This window comes from Rosa chinensis, chromosome 7 (assembly GCF_002994745.2).
Source record: "Rosa chinensis cultivar Old Blush chromosome 7, RchiOBHm-V2, whole genome shotgun sequence".
Taxonomy (NCBI): Eukaryota; Viridiplantae; Streptophyta; class Magnoliopsida; order Rosales; family Rosaceae; genus Rosa; species Rosa chinensis.
Window position 1 is genome coordinate 64,046,977 of NC_037094.1, and position 15,020 is coordinate 64,061,996.

Here is a 15,020-nt window from a genome sequence, read left to right on the forward strand (position 1 = left end):
GCTCTTTCAACGATGGTAATCATGATTACATCTAATATATGTCATGTCATTCTTCTAAAAATTAAAAATAAGTATAAGTTTGAGCATGTGATTTTATTCATATTGAGTAACAAAAGTAGAGAAAGGGACCTTCCATATACAGGTATTTTCTCTTAACCACCAAAGTTACAAGTCTCATTTATCTTTACGACATTTTTGAATAGAAAATGTCATCCATTAATTATGCAATTCCACAAGCAGTACACTAATGTCCTAGTACATTGAGAACACTAAACTAGTACACCCTCACACGAGCATATTAAAAGTACACTCCTAGTACACCACTTTTTTAAAAAAAAAAACGCCCAAAACAATAAAACTTAGAAACTCATAAGAGGATAACAATTTTTTTTTTCTTCAAAACTTAGTAAAGATTAAGCAATATTAGCCGATCTGCAGTGGTCTGAGAGGGATGACGAGTCATCCACACAACCCCGAAGAGAACCACTACATATGGGGACTCACTGCTCGTCCCTTAATAGTCTATTATTAATAAGATAAGACAGATACAGAGGAGAGAGCGGGAGACTAGATCAAGACCCGCTCTCAAAAGGGTGCATAGAGTAAATATCTCTAGCTAAGAAAAATACAAGGAAGAAACTAACAAGAAGTAACTTCATGCTTTGAAGAGGAAAACAAACTTGGGCAATCAAAGTTCTAGTCTCCTTGTTTATCTTCTCCACTAAAAAAAACAGAAAAAAATGGGCCCGTCATTCTTTTGGAAAAAAGGATAGAGACTGAAACTAAAAATAAAAAATTCCTGTGAGCCCAAAACAACCAAGTCTGCAGAACTCAATAGGCCCGGCTAGAACTTTACGACATTATTTGTACTCCACTTTCTTTTTAGTAATCTCTTGAAAGTTTTTTTTTTTGAGTAGAATCTCTTGAAAGTTATTTAGACTAGAATCTAATGGGATCTTACATGGAGGCATGTAACTTGGAGGTTGGCGAATGCTAGTCTCAATAGTGTCCCCATTCTTTACTATAAAAGCAGCTTCCATACCCCAAGTCAGGTGTCTCTCCATATGACAATGCCAAAACCACACCCCTGTTAAACATTTTTTTTTTAGAGAAAAGAGGTCAGAACTTTTATTGAACTTTAAGAAGTTACAAAGGGTTGGATTCAGCTGCTAATGTAGCTAACAAAAATGAAGGGGAAGATGAAAAGTAAAAAAACTCCAAGTCAATCTGTTAAACATAAAACAACTATAAATAACCTTTCAAGTCAATCTGTTGATAAATGTACCAAATAAAATAGAGAGATAACTGAAAGAACACAAGAGAGGGAGAGTGTATGTGTGGGGATTGTAAAAGATTAGTAAAATTGTATTAAAACAAATAGAAAAAAAAGGGCGGATGATGTAACATTGTAACCGTAGTTTTCTATATTATTATCTATAATTTTGGGATTTCATTGTGTTCTTAATTAATCTTGTTTGTTTTTACTTAGATTGTTTTGTAGTGCTTCTGTGTTGGGATTGCTGTGACTTTAAAAAAAAAACTGCTGCTGCTGTGTTGTGAGAATAATCAGCTGTGAATTAAAACAGTTTCGTGTTTGGTAAATAATATTTTTAAAAGTCCTGTCAGCACATAAAACAACTGCATAGTGTGTTTTGATCCACAACAGCTTCTAAAAGCAACCTCTAGGCTGCTTCTGAAATCTGCTGCCAGTGACATATAATTTTAAATTAAAGCTGCTTTTTATTTATTTACCAAACACAATAAAATCTAAAATTTTGAACAAAAGCTGATTTTTTAAAAGCGAAGCAATCCCAAACGGGGCATAAATCTTCGTGTATTGTATTGTTTATTTGTTCTTCTCAAAGGTTTGCATTGGTTTGGTCCTCATCAAATAAACTAGTATTTCATCCGCGCTAATTCGCTGAGGGTTAAAAAAAAAAAAAAAAAAGATTGTTGTAGGATCAAAGAGCAAAGATAAGAACTAGAAGCGAAAATTGATTGAACGGAGCTCAACAAAAAGAAATAAACTATATAGATTCAGGAATAACTAGAAGTCGAACCTTATATATATGCACTGAAATCCCCTATTTTTGGAGAATTTTATGGTTCGTCATTTTGATTCTTCTAGAGTTAGGTGGATAAATTTCATATGATGCAGACATCATGGATAAATTTCATTTCTTAGAAGAACTTATGCTATATGATGTAGACATCATGGACTTAGGTGGTACTACCTTTATCACGAATTTATTAACATGCATATGTGACTTGAGTACGTATTATTGATTTTTGATTAATTCTGAAGCCTTAGCATTCTATTACCATTGTTTTCAACCTCCAAAATCTCGTTAGTTTTTATAAAGATTTCGAAAACTTTTTCTTTGAATTTTCAGTTTTAGTGCAGCTCAACTTTGAATCATCAAAAATCGTCAAATGTTTTTTATTTACTTTTCAGATTTGGAATAATTTTATGTCCGACTTCTCTTGAATATGGACTATTCACTTCAAAGCATATTTTTGATGGGATAAACGGGACGAAAACAAACCTGGATTGTTTGCTGTGAATCTGATTGCTAACCATCCATTCTTGGGAACTGCAAATGTATTTACCTCAGGAGGATCAACTAAATTAAACCCTTTGGGGTCAGTAACATTGTCATAATTTCCAAAGCCATACCCAACCACATAAAAGCTATATCCATGCAAATGCATCGGATGATTCACAGAGCCGTCTAACACATTAGTTCCCTGAAATACAATCTCAACCGATTCATTGTAATTTAACACCTTAACCTTTCTCCCTTGTACTGTTAACACCGTATCAATCGAGTACGATTCATCAGTGAAGTTATAGAAAGAAGGTGGATAATCTGGGAAATCTGCTGAGTAGACTCCGCTTATGTTTCTGCATCAAATTGTTGCAATTAATATTTTCCTACAGAAAGACTACCATGAATAAACCACCATACTTAACTGATTATGTAAATAATTTTTTTCTTAAAAATGTTAGAATCATTGGGACATTCCCACAACATGTCAACAGTAGCTAGAGGACATGTACGGAGGCAAGATTTGTAATAGTTAAAAGCTAGCTCTTAAGATTCAATAGTTGTACAGCAAATAGAGATCAAAGAAGGGAAGCGATACCTGTAATAGGCTTGCAAGATATCACTACTTGGGTTAACCCAACTGATATTATTTACGCTTGCACTGATTTGTTTCGTTTCACAACCTGAGCTTGAATCTTCACAATAGAGAGAATTCATGGAAGTTGTTATAAACATCCTAGTAGTAATTTCATTGTCTAATGGGACATTTACAGCATATTCCGGGATGGCTAAGCTTCTAATTTGGTTTGTGAAGTTCAGTGATGCTACAAAGTCGTGGTACATCGGAAGATTACTGGGAAAGACAGGAGATGTCGGATGGGTATAGTTGCCATTGTATTCTAAAATTGCAGTAACATTCGCATGGTCAAAGTCAACAACCGCCAAATTCTCACTCGAGAAATGTCTCCCCGCCATGTAATAGTGCCCGAGAACCTGATTTGCTTCAAGCAAAACATCCATTGTTTGTCCAGGGCTCAACACTATGTAGGTTGTGTCAATGGGTTTAATATAGGCTCCATCGAGTCCAACCACAGTAAAGTTGTGTTGTGCAATTGCAAAGAAAATATCTGCATCAATGTTTGCATTGACTATACGAAGAAGATAGGTCTTGCCGTAGTCCACATTCCGACGGTAAGTTGCTTCTGCAATATGAAAATTGCAAAATTTTCAGCTATTGATTTCACCATATATACCAAAATCAGACTCGGTCAAGATTAAATAATGGCAACTCTATATCTCCGACATGAACATGAGTAATCTATATCTATCATAATGTGATAATTGCCATTGTTCACTTTCTACATTAAACAAGTACTCTATTAATTAATTGATTAAAAATGGAGGTCAATTTACTGATAATTAACAGATGCTAACATGCTTCTGGTATATTTTTACCAAATAAACATACCATTTGAGCAAGGACAAAGATCTCCAGGCTGGCCATTTATGGTGTAAGCATCAGAATGAGGTAAGTTCTCGTTATCTTCCATAGCCTCATCAACCCGCGCTTGCAGATCTCCCTTATACCAGGATGCTGCATACAAGGATCATCATTAACTAATGCTTGATATATAAGCATGCATTATACATCAAATTCAATATATACATAATGATGAATTACTGAGCTTAACCGTCTTTTATACCAATTATGATGACCTCATCTTCATCAGGTTTAGGAAATGGAAATGTGGTTCCAACAGCAGGCAAGATGACAATGGCACCATGAACACTGGCCCGCGTCCAATCACTGTGAGCATGCCACCAGACAGTTCCTTCTTCCTTGGATAATAGGACTTCGTAGGTGAAATTTGTCCTGGGCTGAATAGGACACTGTGTGATGTACTCAGGACCATCTGACCATGGATTTCTTAGCTGCCTTATTCCATGCCTATAACATCACATATTGTTCTTCATCACCATATTAACTACATATAGCTTAATTGACCATCACTACTACAAAAAGAGCCTATGGGGACAAATAATATAGGGTGCCTTAAAATGAAGAATAGGGACAGATATATGTATATGTGCCAATTACAAGAAGAAGGCACAGATGAAGTGTCCCTAAAAAAATAAAAAAAATAAAAATTTAGGCACAGATGTGAGACAAGTGTCCCCATAAGTAGAATTTTTATCATAAACAACAAATTCATTAAAGAGAAATTGTTAATAGTTGGAAAAGATTCGTATACCTCTGTTTTTATTTTTTGGACACAATGAGATTTCATTGAACACCCAAAAGGGCAGGAAAAACAAAACAAACTAGCCCAAAATAGGCCCAAACTAAACCATCAAACAGAAAAGCCCAACAAGCCTCCTGCCACCCCGGCAGACGAGAAAATTTGAACCGGACAGAAGTGTCGGTGCAAGCACCGGAGACGTTGCTTTGTACACCTCCATTTCACAAACTGCATCGCAATGCATTGAACTGCAGCAGAGAGAATCAACCTCAGGAAAACACCAAAGGGCGTCGATCCGAGGATGGAGACGAGAAGTTTCGACGAAGCCTGCCAAGATTGATTGAGAGGGAGGAAGGATAAGACAAGATCGGGCCGGTTCGGAGATAGACTCCAGGCAAAACCCGCCGGTTGGAAGTAAACGGAAAGGAGAAAACCGAGAAAAGCTGGAAATTAAAGACTCCCCCAACTCTCAGGCCAAGATCCAAATCAAAAAGACCAAGATCGAGCAAGAGGGGGAGGAGAAGGAAAACTATACTGATGGGTTTTCTAGAGAGAAGGCAGAGGAAAAGTCCCTAGAGAGAGAAAGCGGTATAAATAGCTACCTAGAACTTGAAAAGCTAATTTCTAATGTTGGCCACGGATCTGGATTTAGTTGGTAATTTTCAATTTATTTGAATGAATTCGAGTCAATTTGTCAAGTCCAATTGAGGAATCAAGTAACTGAGACCTATTTACTTATTAGGATTTGGATGGGTAAGTGTCTTTGGACATTATTGTTGATGCAAAGGATTGCATATTGCATCGCTCTGTGTCGGTGTGCATTAGTTTTGTCTGTGGTTAACCAAACAAATGCCTTACCATATGCAGTTATGCACATTAACCCTGAGCTCCTGGAGGCACTGCATCTGATATGTGCCATGCTGCTGGAAGTGCCCCCCAACATGGCAGCTAACATCTTTGATGCAAAGCGCAGAGTGATTAGTAAGACATTCAGGTGGTGGTTGTAAATGTACAGTGTTCTCGTTTTCTAATTTGATTTCTGTTCAATTTTTGTTGGATTTGGATACTATTTGGAGCTATGGTTGTTTGGTTTTATTGCATATTTTGGTCAAACAGTATTTGACTGTATTTCAATTGCAGTTTATCATCGAGTATATTTTATATTCTATTGAAATGAGTATATTTTATCATTGAGTATACTCTTGTGTACAGGGCTTTTGTCAATGGCAAATGCTGGTCCAGACACCAATGGTTCACAATTCTTCATCACCACTGTGACAACTAGTTGGTAATGTTATGTGTTTTCTTGTTGATGATAGTGACGATATTGATGAACATATTTGATAAACAAATTAATACTTCTGTTAAAGCTACTATCTTCTGCTGCATAATGCATTGGTTTTGTGTTCATACATTCGCACATTCATTTGCTTGATGCATCAAATTCATGAGGTTACGTATCTATATATTTACACTTTTTGTCTATGTACGTGTTAAGTGTTCTAGATCTACTAATGTATGTCTTAATGTTTGATTTAGTGAAATTAGGACTTATTCTGTTTAATCTATTTGATGGACTTGGGCATGTCTTCACATAGGTAACAAGAGCATCAAAGATGTCAAGATCCAATATAAATGTAGGTCAATTCAGAACTGGAGTTTAGTTGTTTTGGGGGAGAGAATGCAATACTTACTGCGTTTTGGGTGTTGTTGATATATTGTTGGACATTTGAACTTTAAGAGTTCAATGGAAAAAATATAAGGATTGTGTGATTACTATTCTATTGTATTATTTAGGGTTTTTATCACGTCAAAACTTTATTGCACCGGACAGAATGATACCCAATTTTCAAAAGTGATTAAAGAGATACTTAGACTTATAAAAATTGATCAACTTCAAACCTCCGTCCATTTTCCGTCACGTCTCCGTTAAAAGCTAAGAGTATATACAACCATTTTTAGTTAGAAATGACAATATTATCCTCTAATTCTTTCTCTTTCTCTTTTTTTGTACTCGTTCTTCTGCAAGCTGTGAGCTTTCTGTAATTGGAATTCAAAAATTTTGCAGAATTGGAATTCGGAACTGAATATAGAGATGCACAGATGCAAAATCAAGCCCAGAAATTGAAGTGATGTGGTCAGAGGGGCCATCGATCAACCATCAATAACCAAATCTTCTTCTTCTATAGAATTAAAATCTTCCATTCAATTCCAATTCCACCATCGATCTTAGAAACAAATAAAGTTGGGATGTTTCCCACCTTCTAAAGAAAAGACAAATGGGGATAGAGAGAGAGAGAGGTAGATATATAGAAGAAGAAGAAGAGAATCAACAAAGTAAAATAAAAAAATAATTAAAGAACAGTTTGTGTGTAAAATATTATTATTACCCTACGAAACCGCACCACACGTGATTAATTTTAACAGAGAAGTTACAAAAAATAAGTTGAGGTATTAAGTTGATTTGTTTTTAAATCTTTAGGTATCATTTTTATCATTTTTGAAAGTTGGGTATCAAGTTGATTTGTTTTTAAATCTTTAGGTATCATTTTTATCATTTTTGAAAATTGGGTATCAAGTTGATTTGTTTTTAAACATTTAAGTATCATTTTGATCACTTTTGAAAGTTGGGTATCATTTTGTTCGGTGCAAGAAAGTTTTGACCCTAGTGGTGATAAAAATCCTATTATTTATTGTTATTGATGAAATTGATTTGTTATGATATTTAATGAAATTAATTTATTTTTATTTTTATTATTCCTCATTAGGGGAGGGGAAGCCAAAAAAAAAAATTTTAATTATGCTAATGGGCACAGATAGCTAAAGTGTCCCCAATAGATGTAGTGTATTTGTATAAATGTATGGTATTTATACTCTATTTGTAGCTTGGGAAATCATATGGAGCCTACATTGTTATATAGGGACACATAACTTAAGTGTTCCATTTAGCAATAGGAACACCTGCAATAGACACACATAGTCCATCTGTCCCTTTTGCATCAATGGGTATATATATATATATATATATGTCTTTAGAGGCACCAATAGGCACACTTATCATCTGTCCTCTTAGGCCCATTTTGTAATAGTGCATACAACGTGCTTTGCTTAATTCCTCGCCATATTGAAAACTTCCACTTCATAGTTCCAACTTATATTGGTACTGGGAAAAGAAATTTGACAATTGGATGCAACAAAGTTATACTGTATACGCATGTTTACACGCGCACACACACAGAGGCTGGTTGTACTGGAATGGTCTTGCAGTACTGCATATTCTTTTGAAATGAGAAGCAGATAGAGAGAGAGAGAGAGACAGAGAGAGAGAGAGAGAGAGAGAGGTACCAGTGAATTGTCAAACCGTAGCTTCCTTGATTTTGAACATTCACATAAATTTTATCTCCTCTATGAACTCGTATCTCTGGGCCTGGGAAACGATCATTTACAACTAACATGCTCTTTGTTTCACATAACCTGGTAAAATTGTGCTCCCTGACCTAATTAGTTGAAGTTCACCAAGAAGCATAGATTTAGTAGTGCACATAAGCCAATGCTACATTTTATTTTCATCTATCATTTCTTTAAAATGTTATATACACACACACGCACACACAACCTCATGCACGTCTGGACTCTGGAATAACAAGATTTCGTGAGAGAGAGAGAGAGTGAAGAACTTACTACAAAATCATAGAAATGCACTCTGCCTTGAACCAGAGAGAAGAACTCCAAAATAAGCAGAAGAAATATTACAATCTGTGTCATCGTTGGACATACGAGTTGAATTGGAATTTAATTATTTTGTGAATAGACTCTTTATATAACCGAGGCACTTGCGTACCAAACAGTCATTAAAATACTGTACAACATCTTGACTTACCAAGAAAGAAGAACCATATGAACTTAACTTTCAAAATACTGGATTGAATGTTCATGCAGAGTTGTGTCCCACAATTTGGAGGAAGGCGCGCGGGGTCCCGAGGTAGCCTAAGTTAGCCTTCATCTCTTTATGTCATCTCAATTACTTCCCGTGAACCTCTCAAAAAGAAAGTGGAGTATCAAGGTACTCAGGTTTTGATTGATTTGTATCGGAGTGTAATTATTGGGGTGAAATATTTCGCACTCTTTTTTTTTACTAACCACAGTGCATCTCTTTTTTTTTTTTTTTTGGAGGGGTTTAGAACCCAGCTTTACTGAGAGGCTCAGCCCCACGCCCGAATATTATTGATAATAGAAGGATGATTGTACACTGAGTGAGACATATAACCTTCACCTCGAATACTAGTACAAGAATCTTCATAGAGTACATCCTGAATAATAACAGATGTCTCTTCTGACCAATACTCATCTAAAACAGATAAACTAGCAAGGTGCGCCAATCTATGGGCTACACCATTTGCTTCATGGTAAATGGACTGTAAATGAAAATGCACAAGAGCCTGTAAATAGGCCTTACAGTCCACAAGAGCCTGTAAATAGGCCTTGCAGTCCTCTACAATACTGCCAATCTCTGAAAGATCCTCCATCTCACCATTAAGAGCGGTAACAATAGTAGCACAATCAGTTTCAATGTCAACATTAGTCATTCCCTGATGTATAGCCAATAGAAGACCCGCTCTCATAGCCTCAATCTCCATATGCAGAGCTGAACGTATAAGAGAAAAGGGACGTGCAATAGCAGCTAAAAACGTACCATTTTCATCTTTCATCTCTCTTCTTATTCTCATGCACGTGTGCAATGAAAAACATACGTGAGAAATAGCAGGGGGATGTGCCCTACAATAAAAGTCCTCATTTCCGACGAAGATTTCCGACAACAAAGAATTGCCCTCATAAAAAAACTCCGTTTTGACAAAAAAAAAATTCATTGGAAATGTTCTATCAAAATATATTTTATTTCCGACGGACAATATGCTGTAGGAAAAGAGTTCCAATTCTATCGGAAAAACAAAAAAATGGCGGGATTTTGTTTTTTGAAAGGAAAAATGGCGGGATCTTTTGGTGCTAGTATTATTTTCGACGACATTTTGTATCTTCAGTACTGGTAGACCTATTTTTGAGAGGCACTTGACTTTGTTGGAAATGATTTCTTAGTTTCGAGGGCAACAAAGTACCCTCGATAATGAACAATTATTTCCGACGGCTAGTGACCCTTGGAAATATTTCTCTAAATATTATTTTTATAAAAATATTAAGTCAAAGAGGAGAATTGAGCATAGGATCTCTAACTTTTTCAAAATTAGTTTTACCATTTTTCCACAGGTTACTTGATGACTATATTATTAGTTTATTAGATTTGATGTTTTATATGTTAAAAACCAAACAATTTTATTATATATTGGTTATAAGGTAAGATCGGATAACTCTCATAATATAAGTATACACATATACATATACATATTTTATATATATATATATATATATTATAAGTCTCATAATTATATATACATAATACATGTGTGTATTGGATTTATATACGACTTGATCGATCAGGCTAACTGGGAGGTTCCGCCCTAACTCCATATTATTAGTTGTGGAAGTAGATATGTCTCTTCACCTCTTATAGTATATATCATTACATTTTGAATGATAGCAAGATTTCAGTTTACAGATATATTCTTCCTTTACGCTTACGGTTTAGGGTTTTCACAAAGGTATATAAACAGGGCCCTTTTATCAAGGGATTTTTCCCCCATTGTAAGGATATCTTATGGGACCCACTTTTCGGTCACATATTTGCGCCTCAATCATTTCGGTTTTTATGTCTCTATGGTTAGATTACTTATGCAAATTTTTAGCCAAATTGATAATCATTTAGGAACCGAACTAGATCAAATCAATAGACGAATCAACTCTGTTTAACCTGAACCGTTCATAATGATAAATCACGATTATGAATACCTTAACAATCATTAATTATGCTGAAAACTTGTATAAGTGATCTACTCATGAAGACCTAAAAATTGAATAGTGGAGATGTCGATATATGTAATCGAAAAGTGGGTCTCACAAGAGGTTTCTTAAAATGGCCAAAGAAAAGATCCCTTAGTCCCGTGCGCGTGTGTAATTTATATATATATATATATTGACAGGACCCGCCCCGACTTTCACCCTGAAATCCGAGGTGGCCCTGTGGGGCCCACGTTAGGGATAACTCTACCAAAAATTTGGCAGAGTCACCTCTAAAATGGACTACCCAAAAACCTGTAAAACACACTAAACACTTCAAGCAAATCAACCTTATACTCCTGGAGCCACCCTGCTCCCAATTACCAACAACTCCACTTTCACAAAACACAAACTCAAAAATACTAATCCCAAGGTTATGCAGAGCAATACTACTATACACAGGGATATAAAAGAAGAGTAAAGGATCAAGCGATCCTACACTGCGGAAGTAGTGACAACTATGCCTCAAATGTCATGTACGCCCGACCTCCACTAATTTGCCTGCAAACTGGGCATTAGAAACCGAAAGGCCCAGGGGAAAGTAGACAAAAAACGTTAGCGTGAGTGGACAAAAATAAACAATTTAAAGGAAAAAGGATTTCATACTTTCCCACATTTATTCTCTTTAACAACCGATGCACGCAACAATTAGAAAAAATACATTTAGCTTTAAATCCAAGAATTCCAAAACGATAAATCGACCAGCCTCGCTAGTCACCACATTCGAAAACTATATCGTAAAACCGAAATCTCATTTCTCAAGAAAATACGACCAGCCCCGCTGGCTACAGTGAAAATCGGACTAGCCCCGCTAGTCAAGCAACGATAATATATGGGGAAGAAGTTTCACCATACAAAAGAAGGGAGCCTTATTGGCTCGGGTCGGAGTGTCCCACACTCTAGAGCATCCCATGCTCTCCTCTACTAGCCTACGAACACATAGTAAGTAGGGAGGAGTACTAATAGGCTAGCCAGTAATATAATATATATATATATATAACGACCCTGGGTATGGTGGTTAAAAACCGATAAATCAATAAAGCTTCCCCATGTCCCACGTATAAAGAAAACACGGGTACGATTCCCAACCGTACTCGGAAATACTCAAAGAGTCGTATAAATTAACAGCGTGTCCCACACGCTAAAGAAATAAGTAGATTGTCAATGAGGCATTCCCAATGCCAAAAATCGAATAAATAAACAAGAATTTATTCCATCGAAATCCCATTTCGAAAATCTTTCAGAAATCTCAAATCGACGATTATAAAGATAATATAAACAGTATAAATCTCGAAAATCACATCGAAAATCAATTCGTCGAAAATCAACATCATTTATAATTTCGAATCCGAGCATAACAACTTAATAACCGAAACTCACAACCGGTATAAATCATAATTACTCGTGAGAATCATTACTTAAAAGCAAATCCATGAGATAATTCGCAATCAACTTTATATGCTCGGAAAAATAATATGTTGATAAAATAGAACATGCTTTAATAAATAAATGCATGCATCACTTATTTAAAAACAAACGTCCACTCACAGTACTATTGGGCAACCACGCAGACGAGTTCCTTCATCTAACCGTAGCTCGCGACATTGCCCTGTACACAATTATATTTCCATAAACGGCAATCCGATAAAATAATTACGAACTTAAACGAAATCCGAAAATCCCTATCTCCAATACTTCTCAAATTCAACCCAAATCTCTTCCACAATTCTAATTCCTCAATTTACATATTCCATAATGAAAACGAGGGAAATCCGACGGCCGGATTTCCCATAATTCCACCACAAAACTCCAAACTTCGAAAATTCACAAACAATTCCAAACTCCTCCAAAATTCACCAAACTTCATATATAAGCTCTATGATAATTATAGAATTTAACTAGCTAAAAATTAAAATTTATAAACTACCCTAGCCGCCGCTACCGCCGCCCACAGTGGCGGCGCCGCCGCCACCATCTCCGATGGCCACCAAAATTTGACAGTAGCACCTTCTCAACACACTGATTCAACTTCTCAACTACAACATTCCCAAATAACAATTAAAAACGGCCGAAATCGATCAATGAACAAAAACCCAGAAATCCTCAAGAACCCTAGAATTTCAATTCGTCGATTCGGCATCTACACAACAAATCGTGATACAAGGCCATAGGGGAAATGATCAGTGATGAAAACCGAACCTTCGACGCCGGAATGAGGACCGGAGGTGGCCGGAATCGCCGGAAATCGGCAAAAGCACCCAACTGCCACCGTAGCTTCCTCTGCTCCAAATCGAGGTTTTCCGGGCAAATCGTCGTGAAATACCTCCACAGACGTGACAAGGGGAAGAAACCGAGCTTGGGGGTGGCCGGATTGTGTCCTGGGTCGGCCGGAGGAGGAAGAAACGGGAGGGGGAAAGAAACCGGCCGAGAGGGGAGAAAGAGTCGGGGAGAGAGAAAGAGGGAACTTACCCGGTTGGGTAGGTTTCCAAATATAGAAATCTACCAACAGTAAATTTCCATATATATATACAACTTACCATGAACAGTAATTTTCACATTTTCGCTTATAACTTTTGCATACGAGCTCCGATTTTTACGTACCACATATGCACGCGCTCGGTTTAACGTCCTCTACAACTTCCATGAAGAACATTTTCTCAAATTTTGACCCGAACAAAAAGTCAACTTTTAGGGCCACTAAAAGTATCGAAACAGAATAAAAAGTGAAAGTAATTGTCGTTTACCGTCCAAATGACTAGTAAACAGGTGAATTTAGGTTCGGGACGTTACATATATATATATATATATATATTCAATATTCATTATCGATCGATCATATGTGCGTGTCTGCACACACTACATATTAAAACTGTTACATAGTACTATCCTTTATCGATCAGTCGACTGTCCCTCGAGTTTATGCATCAATGACACACACACTACATAGAACTATTACATAGTACTATATATTATCGATCAACCATGTTACATAGTACTATATGTCTAATGTCTATATATTATCGATTAGCCATGTTACATAGGAGAGTGTCTGCTGACCACCTGGGGTGGCTATCCAACTGGATTTTAACAGTGCGTGTCTTACATGCTCTGTTGATGTTAAGGTCAGTAAAACTATGTTTACTGCAATCACATGCACCACACGTGCTGCCTAACATCATTATGAAACCGTAATTTATCTGGGCATTTCCTTGTCATCTCTTCTTCTTTCACTCTGTTTTCTCCCCTTCGGAAACATCTCAAAAGTCAAAACCATCATCTGTTAGAACTAAATGGACCTATCATCATCTATTATGCAGAATGCAAATTGGATTATAACTTGATTCATTAATAGGAGTTGTAAGCAAAGTACAATACCTAGAAACCTATTGAGATAATTATATCAACTCATTGGTCAGGAATCCATTAGTTGGTTTACATAGTAATCCGATTTAGTGTTGCATTAGGTTTTCTAAATTGTTGGTGACTTGGTTTCTAAGAAACATCTTTATGGGAGGATTCTTAGGAACATAGCCAATATATATAGGAGTGTTGGTCCCTGCTCTCTCTGTCAAAAAGCATTAAGTCCTGCCCCATAGAAAGGAGCTTGAATCCAGAGCTGAGGAGAAGATCAATCTGCGTTCGTTGTCAAGTTCATTAGTGCTACAGCAATGGCTCCTAATACTGAAGAAGGTCAGTATATAAACTTTGTATTTTGGTTCATGTGGTCTTGATTAATATACAGTGTGTTTATGTATTTGTGAATTGATCATGGATTTGGTTTTGCTCATACAGTCTAACAAATAGTATCAGAGCATCAGGTTTTCACAAACATAAATCAATTTTGATTAATCAAATTTTTGGAAGAACCAAAATTTTATTTTCAGCAAAAATTTATAGAAAAATTGTTCTAAACCTTGCTAAAGAAAAGGGCCACGAGTGGGCCAGTTTTTAGAAAAATCTTTTCGGCCCAAAACCCGCAGGCGCTGACCCAGACTCAATCCCATTTAAAACCACGCTACAGATGACCGTTATACTCTAACGGTCATATACGTTTGGGGATTAGGGTTCTTCGTCTGGGATTGAAAGCGCAGAGGATGTTTATATCCTCTATGGAATTCAAGACTCCAATCACTGCGGATTAAGGGACCGAACTGATCGACTGCTGTTTTTGGGTAAAAATTCATGCTTCCGCGATAAAGTTTTGCAGCAAATTAAGAAGAACAAGGTTAGAGTTTTCTGGAAATTTTGGGTTTTTAAAATTAGAATATTTTGATCATCGTAA

General features: G+C 36.4%; 1 protein-coding gene and 1 long non-coding RNA gene across 2 annotated transcripts; one reads left to right on the forward strand and one right to left on the reverse strand.

The window, feature by feature from the left end:
* Positions 1-370: 370 nt before the first annotated feature.
* Positions 371-8,553, reverse strand: LOC112179623 (laccase-14). The gene is made up of 8 exons (XM_040510023.1): positions 8,471-8,553; positions 8,135-8,286; positions 4,253-4,497; positions 4,018-4,143; positions 3,148-3,751; positions 2,547-2,905; positions 962-1,087; positions 371-721 (listed from the first exon to the last, which is right to left on the reverse strand). The coding sequence occupies exons 2-8, from the start codon at positions 8,242-8,244 to the stop codon at positions 573-575; spliced, it is 1,719 nt and encodes a 572-aa protein (XP_040365957.1). The 5' UTR covers positions 8,245-8,286; positions 8,471-8,553; the 3' UTR covers positions 371-572.
* LOC112179624 lies at positions 5,001-6,675 on the forward strand. Its single transcript, XR_005802736.1, has 3 exons — positions 5,001-5,783; positions 6,002-6,077; positions 6,388-6,675. It is a non-coding gene; the product is annotated as an uncharacterized LOC112179624 (long non-coding RNA).
* Positions 8,554-15,020: the final 6,467 nt, after the last annotated feature.

Excerpts from the sequence above, each read along its gene's own strand:
- LOC112179623 (XM_040510023.1), bottom strand. The coding sequence starts at position 8,244 with ATGTTAGTTGTAAATGATCGTTTCCCAGGCCCAGAGATACGAGTTCAT. Across the intron at positions 1,088-2,546 it reads ATTCACAGCAAACAATCCAG|GGGTGTGGTTTTGGCATTGT; the intron begins GTTTGTTTTCGT and ends AATGTTTAACAG. Across the intron at positions 722-961 it reads TCCAAGTTACATGCCTCCAT|TGGAGAAGATAAACAAGGAG; the intron begins GTAAGATCCCAT and ends TGTTTTTTTTAG.